This window comes from Saccopteryx bilineata, chromosome 2 (genome assembly GCF_036850765.1).
Source record: "Saccopteryx bilineata isolate mSacBil1 chromosome 2, mSacBil1_pri_phased_curated, whole genome shotgun sequence".
Classification (NCBI taxonomy): Eukaryota; Metazoa; Chordata; class Mammalia; order Chiroptera; family Emballonuridae; genus Saccopteryx; species Saccopteryx bilineata.
In genome coordinates, this window is record NC_089491.1 from 148,755,128 (window position 1) to 148,769,438 (window position 14,311).

Below are 14,311 nucleotides of genomic sequence, written 5' to 3' on the forward strand. Positions count from 1 at the left end.
GAAATCTTTGATTCAGTTGCCCAGTAGTAAACCCTTCTCTGCAACCTGTTGTGCATGACAATAGTATCCAAGACTCTTTAAAATGCTAGGAAACCAACAGTAAAAAAGAGAACAGTAGCATCATAAAATTCATGACTGCTTCTCCATAATCACCAACTAAATAAGCCTAATAAATAGAATGGCTGTAATGACTTAAAAAAAAAAAGCCAGTATTGACCATGCTAGAGAAGAAGTAACTACAACAATAAGGTCATAAAATGTAAGCACTCGGGAGTATTCAATGCTATAAAAAAGTGAAGTACTTTTAGAAGTAAAACTTGCCTGACCAGGCGGTGGTGCAGTGGACAGAGCGTCGGACTGGGATGTGGAAGGACCCAAGTTCAAGACCCTGAGATCACCAGCTTGAGCCCGGACTCATCTGGTTTGAGCAAAAGATCATCAGCTTGGACCCAAGGTCGCTGGCTTGAGCAAGGGGTTACTCAGTCTGCCGAAGGCCCGTGGTAAAGGTACATATGAGAAAGCAATCAATGAACAACTAAGGTGTTGCAACAAAAAACTGATGATTGATGCTTCTCATCTCTCTCTGTTCTTGTCTGTCTGTCCCTATCTATCCCTCTCTCTGACACTCTGTCTCTGAAAAGAAAAAAGAAGTTAAACTCCTCAGGGAATACCATAAGAGGCTCTTTTAACAACAAAAATAAGGTACCTGATAGATAGAATGCCTCATGCGTATTTCAGACACTTTATGGACCTTTTCCTATAAGAGACAGGGACCAGAGCCAGCATCAGGAGGCTCTAGATAGCAGCAGTCAGGGTCTGTGGAAAATATACTGAGTGGGTATCAGGAGAGGCCTTTGAAGGAGTCCTTAGAAATCCCCCCTCTGCCACCTCTGCTGAGGCCTGCAGTTTTACCACTGAGAATCATTCGCATGGGTTAAGCTAAGAACAGGTTTTTAATAAGGGAAAGGAGAGGGAAGAACTTGAGGGAGCGTGGACCTTATTGAGAAGGGGTCCATTTTGGCCTTTTGAAGAAGGCCAGAATACAGGATGCTGGACACCATAAGAAGTGAGCAAAGGCACCATGATATGGAGCCTAAAGGAAACCTGAAGACAAACAAGGAAAAGTTAAAAAGAAAGTATACAGCTTACAAATTTGATTGGGTGAACCTACAATTGAATTTCTCAACCTTGGCACTACTGACATTTTGGATCATATAATTCTTTGTTATAAAGGGCTACCTGGTACTGGATATCCTGTGCAGGATGAAGATTAATGACTTAGTTGGAAAATAACAAGAGAAAAGTCTCCAAAGTTGAAACGGTCCTATAAAAATAAGACATTTTCTCAAGAGGATAGCTATTCTACTAATAATATTATGAGATGTTTAGCAGCACCCCTGGCCTCTACCCACCACATATACCAGTAGCAATCCCCTTTCTCCATAGTTGTGATAACCAAAAATGTTTCCAGACATTGTCAGATAACCTCTGGCAGGTGTGAAGGTAAAATCATCCTTGTTGGAAAACCACTGTCCTAAAGTATCTATTTTCCCCCCAAGCTGGGCAAGACTTTTTCTGTCCCTTCTCCTGGTCCACCTTTCCCCTTCTTGGTCCTCGTCTAAAAAACTGTACAGTAGTGGGAAGATTACAAGCTCATAAGCACATACAAAAAAGAATCAGAGCTCTGTTTTTTTTTTTTTTTAACATAATCATATTAGAGAGACATATCAGAAAGATCTGAAATGATTGTTTTATCCTTTGATAAAACAAAATTCTTGACTTTTATCTTTTTTTTTTTTTTGTATTTTTCTGAAGCTGGAAACGGGGAGAGACAGACAGATTCCCGCATGCACCCGACCGGGATCCACCCGGCACGCCCACCAGGGAGTGAAGCTCTGCCCACCAGGAGGCGATGCTCTGCCCCTCCAGGGTGTCGCTCTGTCGCAACCAGAGCCACTCTAGCGCCTGGGGCAGAGGCCAAGGAGCCATCCCCAGCGCCCGGGCCATCTTTGCTCCAATGGAGCCTTGGCTGCGGGAGGGGAAGAGAGAGACAGAGAGGAAGGAGAGGGGGAGGGGAGGAGAGGCAGATGGGCGCCTCTCCTGTGTGCCCTGGCCGGGAATCGAACTCGGGACCTCTGCACGCCAAGCCAACACTCTACCACTGAGCCAACCGGCCAGGGCTGACTTTTATCTTTGTTTCTAGAGATATTTTATTCTTTGTTAATTATATAAGACCAATTCCAATAAGAGATGTCCAGTAAGATTAAAACGTATTTGCCAAATTTAATGAATTGCTCACATGATGACCCAAGAAAGCCATTTATCCAGGTAAGTTAACAGAAAACTCTGTCATGCATAAAAATTATTTTTACAATCAGAAATGGTGAAGAATGGGCTTCTAATATCGTGGCTCTTGCAAACCAAATCCTTTCCTTCTCTTCTATCCTCTTCCTGTTGTCTTTTCTCACCTTATTTCCTTTCTTTTCTATTTTCTTTCCTTCCTTCTTTCTCTCTCTTCCTCTCTCCTCTTTTCTCCCTCCCCCCACTATCTTTCTTTCTTTCCTTACAGGTATATCCAGGTTTCCTTCTATAAGAACAGAAAATAAATGTTAGGAGAGAGATTATGAAGCCTTAATTAGGAAACAATGCACCCTCACAAGAAAGAAAATTATATTAATGAGTTTAGAACAGTACAAACTGCTGCATCATTTGTGCAAATGGTACAACTGAGTTATTAGAGCAATTGAATAATAAAGTCAGAAGCCCAGAAAATGATGATTTATATTTCTTCTACTGATTCTGATTTAGGATTATTATTATAAAATCTGTAGAGGAAAAATTTTTTCTTGGAGTTGAAGCTAATGAACTGGAACAAGCTCTAAGAAAGTCAGTTTAATTAATGGATATTATAAATTGAATAATGTATTTTTAGATAAAATATGAATATTTTACCCTTATTTACTTTTGTTGGTTTGCAAACTAAGTAAATGGTGATAAATAAAAGACATAAATACAGAAGCTTATCTTCTGGACCCCACTGCTTCTTATTCACTGTATGATCACGAGTAAGGCAATTAATCTCTCTGAGCTTGCTCCCCGCCCCCATTTGTGAAAGTTCGGAGACTGGATGAGATTATTCTTAAGAATTCTTCCATCTCCAAAGTTTTATGATCATGAAGAAAATATGAATCAAATCGTCTGAAACTGAAAGAGAAAACTCTGCAATTCCACCAACTGATAGAAGGTAATTACTCTGTAGCATACATAATTTCTACTCTAGGGCTACAGGGTTATAAAAGTAAAAAAAAGTTTCTTTTATTGATCAAAGCCCTTGACTATAAAGTAAAGTGTATTGCTCTTGGGATCTTCTTTAATTTAGAATATCTATGATTAATTTCAGATGGGGTAAGCAAGTGTGAGAGTCCACTGGGTACTGGGTCAAGTGTATCAGTTGTTATGTCAAGGGGTTCTTCAATAGGAAAAAAGAAGCAGGAATACAGAAGCAAAACAAAATCAGACTCAAGAGCTCAGCCACAAACATCAAAGAATGGCTCTGCAGTGGTGTCTTGACATTTATACTGGAAGGCCTTCTACTGTAAGTATGTGAGTGTCTGTTACTAAAACTCAGAGAAAGAGAAACTAAATCCCAATCCTTATCAGAGAAATGAAGTTCTGCTCTGGTCTTACAAGAACTCTTAAAAAGGTACAGCCCCAATGCCTTCAGCCACAAGGCAAATACCCACAAGAGAAGTCGTTTCTTCAAGGTGTTTGTACTGATGTTAATATTCAAGTGTGGAGAAAAAAGATGCAAAGTGGTAGAATTTAAACATCTATTTCCTTTACAGCAGTGGTTCTCAACCTTTCTAATGCCGTGACCCCGCAATACAGTTCCTCATGTTGTAGTGACCCCAAACCAAAAAATAATTTTGGTGGCTACTTCATAACTGTAATTTTGCTACAGTTATGATTCGGAATGTAAATACCTGATGTGCATTATGTATTTTCCGATGGCTTTAGGCGACCCCGCTGGGGTTGTGACCCACAGGTTGAGAACCGCTGCTTTACAGGAACCCTGAATATGTGCTGATCCTGCATAACCTAACATATAAATTTCTGTCAAAGATCACCTGACATTGGAACTACAAAATAAAATCCATTTATATTTCCTAGAAACTCCAGCTTTTATGTAAGAATGGAAAATTTCAAATTCGTAGACCTACTTGCCATAGATAGGACATTTAAAGGCAAAGAAGTCTCTGGTTCTTTAAGTAGAAGCATAGAAATAGTGGTGCGAGTTGGAAATGCTGGTGCATCATGACGGAAATACAGCCATTACATGTCAGGTCTTCAAGTTCTTGGCTCTGGTTCCTTAGGTACAAAAATCATGGCCTGAACAGTTTTTCTTAAAATAACTTTGTAATTCCTACACATTCCTACAAAGGGAATTTATATCATTATAAATTCATTTATTTATGTCATTAAGTACGTTGGAATCTTAAGGAAAAATTCCCCCAAAGTAGTCAGACACAAACAGTAACTTGTGGGATTTTATTTGGAAGGAAAATGCACCAGGAGAGGTGAAGACAAAGCAGGGACTTCTCTGTAAGGAACTGACAGCTAAACTGCTCCTTGAATTTACAGCCAACAGACAGGCTCAGAATGAAAATGAACGTCTTGAAAATACCCTGCTCCAGGAAACACTCTTCATTCAAGACGAGGCCAAATTATGTGTCATGTTCTCTTACTTATAATCTTGAAAATGTTTTAAGAATATAAGAAAAACAAAGAAAATCACTAAGATGTACAAAGGCGTACAAAGCTTTTTAAAGTCTCTACTCCTTGAAAACTTCTGGTACTCTTATTTTTCATGAGCACATCTTGAAATACCACTCTCTGGGAGGTAGCAGTTTTCTCTTAGTCTTTTTTTGTTGTTGTTAACCATGACCTTGGAACTCAGACTTACTAGTATTACCAATATTACAACAAATGGCATGTTTATGAAAACTTGTTCTTTCTTACTCTTCTTTTATGTTAAAAAATACCTCTAAGGCTGTGGAGAAAAAGAAACCCTCAGCCACTGCTGGTGGGAATGAAAAATGTTACAGCCATTATGGAAGAAAGCATGGTGGTTCCTCAAAAATTAAGAATAGAATTACCATATAACCCAGAGATGCCTCTACTGGGTATCTACCAAAAAAAACAAACCTTGAAAACATTCGTATGCAAAGACACACATAACTCCACGTCCATCATAGCATTATTCACAGTGGCCAAGACATGAAAACAACCAAAGTGCCCCTGAATAGAGGACTGGATAAAGAAGAGGTGGTACATACATACAGTGGAATACTACTCAGCCATAAGAAACAATGACACAGCGCCATTTACGACAACATGGATGGGCCTTGAGAACATTATATGGAGTGAAATAAGTAAATCAGAATAAGCTAAGAACTGTATGATTTCACACATAGGTGGGATATAAACTTAAACACATGGACATAAATAAATGAAGTAGGTTCAAGGGGGAAGGGTTGTAGGGTAGGAAGATGGGGGAGGGGAGTCAAGAGGGACAAATATATGGTGACAGAAAATGATTTAACTTTGGGTGATGGGTGCACAACACAATCAACAGTTCAAGAACTATAGAGATGTTCACCTGAAACCTATGTACTCTAATTTATCAATGTCATGCCATTAAATTAAATTTTCTAAATAATATATTTTTAAAAATATCTCTACAGTCTTCCTTCAAGACACTGCCACAAAGTGAGATTAAATTTTGTCTAAAGAAAAAGTGCACAATTGTTCCCACAATGTGCAAATGTTTCAGATGAACTGTCAAAAAAAGTAAGAATTTATAAATCCATTACAACTTTATATATTTCTTCCAACAGAATATCTTTGTTTATTCTCCATTGATTGAGAAGTCATTTCTCATTACTTTTTTATTTCCATCATTTTGTTTTTACATAAATATTACATTTGAATTGAGAGGCAGGATCTTTCCTTTGCTCTAACTTATAAACAAGCTATCAAGTGGTACACAGTATGGTCACTAAAACACTTAGAAGAGGACACACCAATACAAAGGCATAAAGTAACACTTTTATTATATATTCATATTTTTACTGAGAAGTGTCACCAAGCCCATTTCCCTGGAAACCTCTTAGTGTTATTTTACACATCCCTCTGATAAAAATTATAAAGTTGGAGGTAGAGTAAAAGGTGACAAAATCTAACATTTTTAAGTTCCTTCCAGTTTTATAATTCTATGTGTTCTTCTAAAACATGGAACTTATGTTTCTCATACTTTAAAAAAATAAAAATAAATCCAGAGGGATGACTTATTTCATACCCACATTGCCTCAAACCCCACAGTCTTCACACTACCCTTCCAGCATCATTTTCTCTCATATTCTATAGGTAGGAACCTATGAATATGAACCTAATAGGTTGTCTTATCCCAGGACCACTTTAAAATATTACTAACACTCAGGATATCCTGAACTCTGGATGGTACTGAAGGGTTCTGATATGATATTTCATAACACAAACGTAAGTAAAACTTCTATGATGTAGTTACTCGACAGCACTGCCCAGAAGTATGAAGCTCAATTCTCTTTATAATTCCCATTCCCTAGCACTCCAAGAATCTATTTCTGAAATACATCACATTCTTTATGATATTATTCCTCTATTCAAAAATCTCCTGTCATATAAAGCGGTGTTTTTCAATTGCCAGTCTATGGACTGATGCTGGTCCACGAAAGAGTTAATCACCCTGATGTTATATAAACATTATAGAGACTGTATAATAAATAAACGAAATACTACTTAGGGGTTACTTTTTAGATTTGCCATAGCATTCACACAAGAATAAAGACTGTTTAAATTTAAAGTTGGCATAATCTTGATTTGGTTCTCTTCACCTTCTTAACAGGGTATAGAATAAAACTCATCCAGAGTAAGCAGAAATTGCTTTCCTCAGATCAGATTCACAGCTAACTACCAAATCAAAACCATATGCTTGTGCTTATGGCTTGTCTTGTCGTCAGGGAGTATTTATGGCATACTCCCCCCCAATAGAGTTTCTTTTAAACACTTTTACAAGTAAATTTAAAACATAGACAGTTTTATTTCATAAGGAGCCACTACTTACCTGTACACGAATAGTCATCGATTCGGATGTATCCGGTGTTACAGATGCACATGAAGGAGCCCGGGGTATTGACACACATGGTGTTCTCGCGGCAGTAATGGCGCCCTTCAGCACATTCGTCAATGTCTGTGAAGAAAAGGCAAGCGAAGAAGTCAATAGTGACCGATATTCTAGAGTTTCTCTGTCATTTTCTTTGGTGAGGAGAGCACAATAGTAACTAATTAAAAAGCATTTTAAAAAAAACTATTCAAAACATCTTCTTTAATAGAAATGTTTGATGTTCAAATGAAAGAAACTATAAAAGTTTTTTTTTCTAAGAGCTTTATTGGGGTTTCAAAGGCTTCTGTGTATTTCAACTTGTATCATTCTAAATATATCTGGGAATTTTCAATGCATTCATCTATCTGTATTGATTAACTGAATCAGAAAGGACAGATCAGGCTGTCTTAGAGTCTGGGAAACTTCAATACTGAGCCTATCATACATTATTTTTTTGATTCACTGGTTATTCTGTACACTTGGTGAGACCCTGCAAGAGGTGAATAAAATATTCAATATATACCAGAACTTAATAACTTCACTTAAAGATATGAAACCAATAACATGTAGCTTATTAGAGATACAAGTAGAGATATAGCTGTCCCAGTGAGTGTCTGAACAGATGAAATTACAATGTAGAGACCTGATGGAAATGAGAGGCTGTAAAATAGTAAAATAAGATGTCATGTTGAGGAACTTCTTTAGCAATTCACACACCAGATTTAGAATATAAAGACTTACAAATGTGAAGCCATAATAGGCACTAGTACTAATTGGGAAGAATGTGAATTTAGACAATAAAACTGTCCCCATTTTATAGCTCCTCTCTGCATGGAACATAAAGTATTTCACAGACTTTTATCATTGTGTAATACTCTTTATTAAGGGCTTCAAAGCACTGGCCAGGCAAGGTATTTCTCTTCTAGAAGTCGGCTTTCTCAAATCCTTGTGGCAAATCCACAAAGTAGCATTGCCCTCCTTGGTACTATTAAAAGAAATGGATCAATTATCGGAGATAGGCAGGCGAGCCACTATTACAGAAGTTGTGTTATTCATATAACCTTACCTGTGTTCCCAGACCTGACAGTATAAAAAAAAAGTAACTGACACAATCTCAGGAAGCTGTTCTTTATGGGCAGAGGCCTCTTGGCAATGATCTGAGCTGACTGCATTTTTTACAGATGGAAAGCCTAGAAAGACTCAATTTTCCATTCAACTTCTAAATAAAAGTCAAAACAATAAATTCCAAACCTCTTATCATTCAAAGCTCTTCCCAGCTTGGCCCTTACTAGTCTGCCTTTATCTCTTATGACTTTTTTTTTTTTCGCTCTCAGTGCTCTGGCCACACCGAGGTTATGATTATTTCTTGAATGGGTTGTGCTCCTTCACGCTATGTGTCTTTGCTTGTGCTATTCTCTCCACTCCTCTCCTTACCACAGCCCTGTGGAGCTTGTCCACCAATGGGCGCATCTGTCAAGAATCTAAGTATCTCTCTGTGAAAACTTCCCTAATGAATAAAATGTTCCCTTGGAAGTTTGTAAAAGTTTATATTTTAGATCCACCCATTGTACCTTTTTAATTTTTGTGAGCCCCCTCCCCTCAGTGAAACATATCTATTCCTCTAGGGTAAGGATCATCTATTCATGTTTTTTCTCTCTGGCTGCACATTATTTCTGGGATACTTTCAAAAACATTAGTTCTTGGGACAATTCCCAACTCCCACTGCAAATTCTAATTTAACTTTCTTGGTGAAGCACATGTAATAATTTTTATTTTTTATTTTATCCATGATAAATCTAATGTAGGAGCCAGCAAAATTTTTCAGTATAAAAACAGCTACTAAATAGTTTAGGCTTTAGGAGTCATAGAATCTTTTGTTGCAATGTCTTAACTCTGATGTAGCATGAAAGCAACCCTAAACAATACACCAGGGGTCCCCAAACTACGGCCCCGCGGGCCGCATGCGGCCCCCTGAGGCCATTTATCCGGCCCCCGCCGCACTTCCAGAAGGGGCACCTCTTTCATTGGTGGTCAGTGAGAGAAGCATAGTTCCCATTGAAATACTGGTCAGTTTGTTGATTTAAATTTACTTGTTCTTTATTTTAAATATTGTATTTGTTCCCGTTTTGTTTTTTTACTTTAAAATAAGATATGTGCAGTGTGCATAGGGATTTGTGCATAGTATTTTTTATAGTCTGGCCCTCCAACGGTCTGAGGGACAGTGAACTGGCCCCCTGTGAAAAAAGTTTGGGGACCCTTGCAATACACACACATACACACACATACAAACACACACACAAACACACACACACACATATAAATTAGCCTGACAATGTTCCAATAAAACTTAATTTACCAAAATATATGGCAAGTAAGATTTGGCCTACAGATCATAATATGATAATCTCTGGTCTAATGCATAACCAGGATTAAGAATAACTGAGTATTTAATTTGTTCTTTGTGTTCACAATACCTTGTACAGTGTCTAAGACATTATGGGGTCAATAAATGCTTTGAAGTGTATGCACAAATGCTTCAAAGACTAGTTTAAGGAAAACCTAAGAATGACTCTCAGATTTTCTGACTTCTAGGATAATACTCTTTTCATGGTAACATGCTACTCCTAAATGTTTGCACTGGTCTGCAAAGAAAATAGCAATTCAATTACAGTTCAGAAAACAAACTACAAGCAATGTGGGGAAATATGATGAAAACTCATTCACTTCCAGGGTCTTAAGATCATAATAGGAATGACGTGTGATCCCTGATGTGCTCAGCTCCACCCTCCAAGAGGTTGCTGTGGAGACGTGAAAGTTACTGAGAGCCATGGCAGGGCTTCAGTCTGGGAGCTAGAAGGATGGCTATGGAACAGTTCATGTAAACAAAGGCATAAAGAATTTACCTTTGGGGATAAACAAGCCCAATATAACGAACATAACTCCGTGAAGACACCTTGGTTCTCAGGGGGAAGAATTACTGAATACACTGTGGCGTCCCCTCAACAGAAGAGTAGTTCCCAGTGAGAGGCCATAGATCCTGGTAGAGCCAAGGAAGTAACTTCAGTGCCTAGAGCAGGACTGAGTCCCAGCTGGAGCAAGCACTAGCTATGTAAGGCACTGTCCCCTTTCTCCAAACAATATCCTAGAGAAGGATACCTAGCCCAGCAGTGGGTACCATACCTGGAAAATCAAACTTAAAAGTACAGGTGAATCATCCCAGATCTCTTCCAAGAATACTGAAGGAAAGGATTATTTGGAGAGTAATAAAATACTATAGGAGGAGATGGGGAAAGGAGACAGTGAATTAAGGTCATTTTTATTTCTTTGACCCTATTTACAGCTACAAGTTATTGGCTAAGTTGGTTTATGAGATACACAGAGATAATTTATGAAAGGGTATTACTCTAATGGTTGTTTGTTGTTGGGTTCACATGCCAGACTGTTGGGAGACACTGCCCTATCCAGCTTCCTTTGATAGAAATTGCCCTGTTAAGCAATCATGTGGTCAGATAAAATGCAAAGTTGGGTTGTAAAGCAAAAACAAGGAACTTATTTAATGAAAAGCCTTTTAGGAACTTAAAGGATCTGGATCATATAGACATATCGGGTTCATAACCAAGAGATAACAAAATATCACACCTATTTCCTGAAGCATTATTGTGTAGTGGAAAGAAGTAAACTATCAAACCATATCACCTCAACACTGCATACCTAATTGCCAGCTGCCTTTTTAAATATCACATACCCCAAGCTCCCCAAAGAGCCACATTTACACACTAAAACTGCAAAGCTACATAGTTATCATTTCCGTTTACATATGCAGGTACTCACAGCCACAAAAATGGCAAGACTAAAAAGTAACCTGAAGAAAAATCATGTTCAAATTTAGTTCAGGGTATACTTTAGTTCCCAATCCTAATTCAAACAGTCTCACAATTCAATTCCATTCTCTGAATGTTTTCTCAGTCCAAGTCACTTTCCTGGATTTTGAGTCACACTGATGACCCCAAAGTTAGAATTACATCATGAGTGGGTAACACTGGGGATTGCGTGCGCGTGTGCGTGTACGTGCATGTGCACGTGTGTGTAACCTTTCTCCTATGCAGAGAGAATTGCACCAGGTTGGGAAGAGCTGCCACCGAAGACAGCTTCCTGCCAAATATTCAAACACGAGCTGAACATGCGATGGGATTCCAGCAAAGGGTGCCTTGCTGGATGGCATGGCTTTTAACATCCTTTCCAAAATTTAGTACAAAGAGAGTTCATCTTGTCTTAATAGGGCTTTCAATCCAGGAAACAGTAATATCATCATCATCATTATCATGCAGTTAGGCGCCTTCATGTTTCAGGTTGCATTTTGGAGAGCACTACCTCTAAAGAGATTCATGGTTCCTTGAAAACAGAGTACTACATAGTCAAATAAGTTTCTGGACCATTATATTACTAGGTTTCCCCCATCCTTCTCCTTAAATTTACAATGAACAGGAACAAATATCTAATTGTTTTTCAAAAACGTCCTTCCTTTATTCACCAACTATACAATGGGCATGTTCTATGCCAAAGTTCTACATTAGGCAACAAACACAAATTCTAGCTAGAGAAATAACACTCAAATGATAATGTTATAAAGTGAGGCATACTATAAAACAGAAACATATACCCTGTGCATTAAGTCAGCAACAACCAACTTTTTTTTTAACACAGTGTTTGATTATGCTGAGTGCCTATTAATGTAGAACAAATCTGGAAATGCGTATTTGGTGATATAAATCATTTTAAAAGTCTCTCATCCCCCAACCTGAGGAACTGATAATAAAACTAAGAAGCCAAAACATAATTATATGAATAAAAACATGAGATATAATGTGGTAAGAGGAAAATAAAAATAAAGAAAAGAAAAGAAAGCATACAGTACAAGGAATGGTGTTCAGAGGAAGGTTGATGATTAAGGGCAGAAAAAAACAAGAAAAATCTGATGGTGTAGCAGGGCTCAGGATGGGTTTTGAAGAAGTAGGCATAAAGTGACAGACTTGCACAGAGTTGGAGGGGGCTGCAACAGAAGAGAGTTTCCTGTCACGTAGAGAATCTCCAAGACGAATGGAGCAGGGTAGAGATGCAAGTCTAGTGTGGATAGCATAGGCAGGAAACCAGAAAATGCTAAGAAACTGAGCATTCCCCTTGATTAAAGTTTGCACAGAAAGAAGAAATAAATATACAGTTATGGGATAGGAGACACAATGTGACTACACTTCATTGTCTAACAAATATGAGAAAGATAACTTATTTGCTCTGACATGAAGACATGAAAACAATTAGGGGGAAGGGACTGGGGAAATGACAACAGAAAAATAAACCTCACAAGAGTGCATAAGATGGTGCAATTGCGGAGTTCATAAGAGAGATATGATTAAGAAGAGAAAAATGTTCATGAACCAATAAAAATCTAAGTCTTAGGTGGTTACTAAACTTAAAGTAACTAATTTCTTCCATATTACTTATCAGTCTCTGAAAGTATCCAAAGTATCTTATTAAATTATTTGTTAATATGTCTGTTGTCTATTTATATTGGAATATAAGATTCAGGAGGATAGAGGCCTTGTTCTAGAACTGGGGTAGTCAACCTTTTTATACCTACCGCCCATTTTTGTATTTCTGTTAGTAGTAAAGTTTTCTAACTGCCCACCGGTTCCACAGACATGGGTTTTTTCTATGAACATGGAACAGGAGCCATCATGATAAACAGGCCTGTACAGTGGAAGGACACTGCAGTGGGAATAAGGACACCCACTGGATTCTAGCCTTTGGCTCTATTATAAACCCAAAAGGCATTTCATCTTTCTGGACATTAATTCTTTTATCCATAAAAGCAAAGATTAGAGTTTCGAAATCATTACTGGCCTTCATACTTTACAGTTTTAACAAAGAGAGCATGATGTGTGTGGTTGCAGTAGAGAATCTGATTCTCCAGAATTCTGCAGGATACACAGTCATGGTCCATCAAACTTAAACAGCAGAAGTAAACTGCATTTTTTATACTTGAACAACTTCTTTTGCTTTAGGATAATTCAAGTTGATCTGTCTTAGAAACAGGTATTTATGAATTTATCAGTTCTTTTTTATCCTATCTGAAAGCTGAGGGCAACTTTGTAATTACTGAGAATCATTGATTTTTAGACCTGAAAGGTATTTTAGAAATCATCTCACCTAACATCAGTCATTTCCGATGGAAGAAATGGAGGCCCAGAGATGCCAGAGACAAGTTAAAGAGGTAGCAGGAATCGGATCATGAAGCTTTCATGAGTCACATGAAAATTTGGGACTTCATCCCTATGTGAAATGGGAACGCTTTTAGGAAAGGAATAATTGAATCGGATTTGTGTTTTCTGAAAATCCCTCTTAGAGCAAAAGTTTAAAGTTAATGAGCGGCAATAATAACACTGTTTCCAGACCCCAGGTCCCAAGTTAATGTTCCTTCTGGCCGATAGACTGGTCTCCAGACTAAGCGTGGAGGCAGTGGGTACTCGGGCACAATGCGCCGTCTCCTGTGTGCTCTGCCATGCAACCCAGCTTCCCCATCTAATGTTTTTCTATGGATGCCATTAAAAAAAAAAGCATGCAGTATTTCTAAGGCTATAGCATTTATCTCATTTTGCCCCATACAAGGAATATATTAGCATGTTAATGAATACTAATGCCTTCTTGCACAGCCAATAAAATCTTGAAGGCATGCAGCTCAAATGCAAGAATTCCACATACTGAAGACTAATACCAATCAGCTTGGGTTATTGCTGAGTCTTCGCCTATCAGCTGTGGAAAACTGGCTTGGCAAAGTTGGCAAAGAGAACAACAGTCTAATGCATAAACCAAGAAAAAGACTAAGTTCTGAGAAGTGTAATTCTGGAAAGTGATTTGAGAGTAACATTTGGGAAGATAAGAGTATTTTTTTAAAATAAAAAATTTGCAAGTATAAGTAGGCTGCTCAGGGAAAAATTAGCAAAGAATAAATTAAAATGTCATTTACAAATAAACCAACATTTAAAGGAATTGTCAGTAACTGTGTTTTTTAAGTCAGTGACATTAATGAGTTTGTTACTAAATATTAATTTTTAT

General features: G+C 37.9%; 1 protein-coding gene across 4 annotated transcripts in view; it reads right to left on the reverse strand.

Annotated features, from left to right (window-relative positions):
• NELL2 (neural EGFL like 2) overlaps nt 1-14,311 on the reverse strand; it is a 513,811-nt gene that overhangs the window by 191,118 nt on the left and 308,382 nt on the right. For all 4 annotated transcript variants that reach the window (XM_066258163.1, XM_066258164.1, XM_066258165.1 and 1 more), the window contains one exon: nt 7,163-7,288. In XM_066258163.1, coding sequence (XP_066114260.1) covers nt 7,163-7,288 — 126 coding nt within the window. The remainder of the gene's footprint in view (nt 1-7,162; nt 7,289-14,311) is intronic.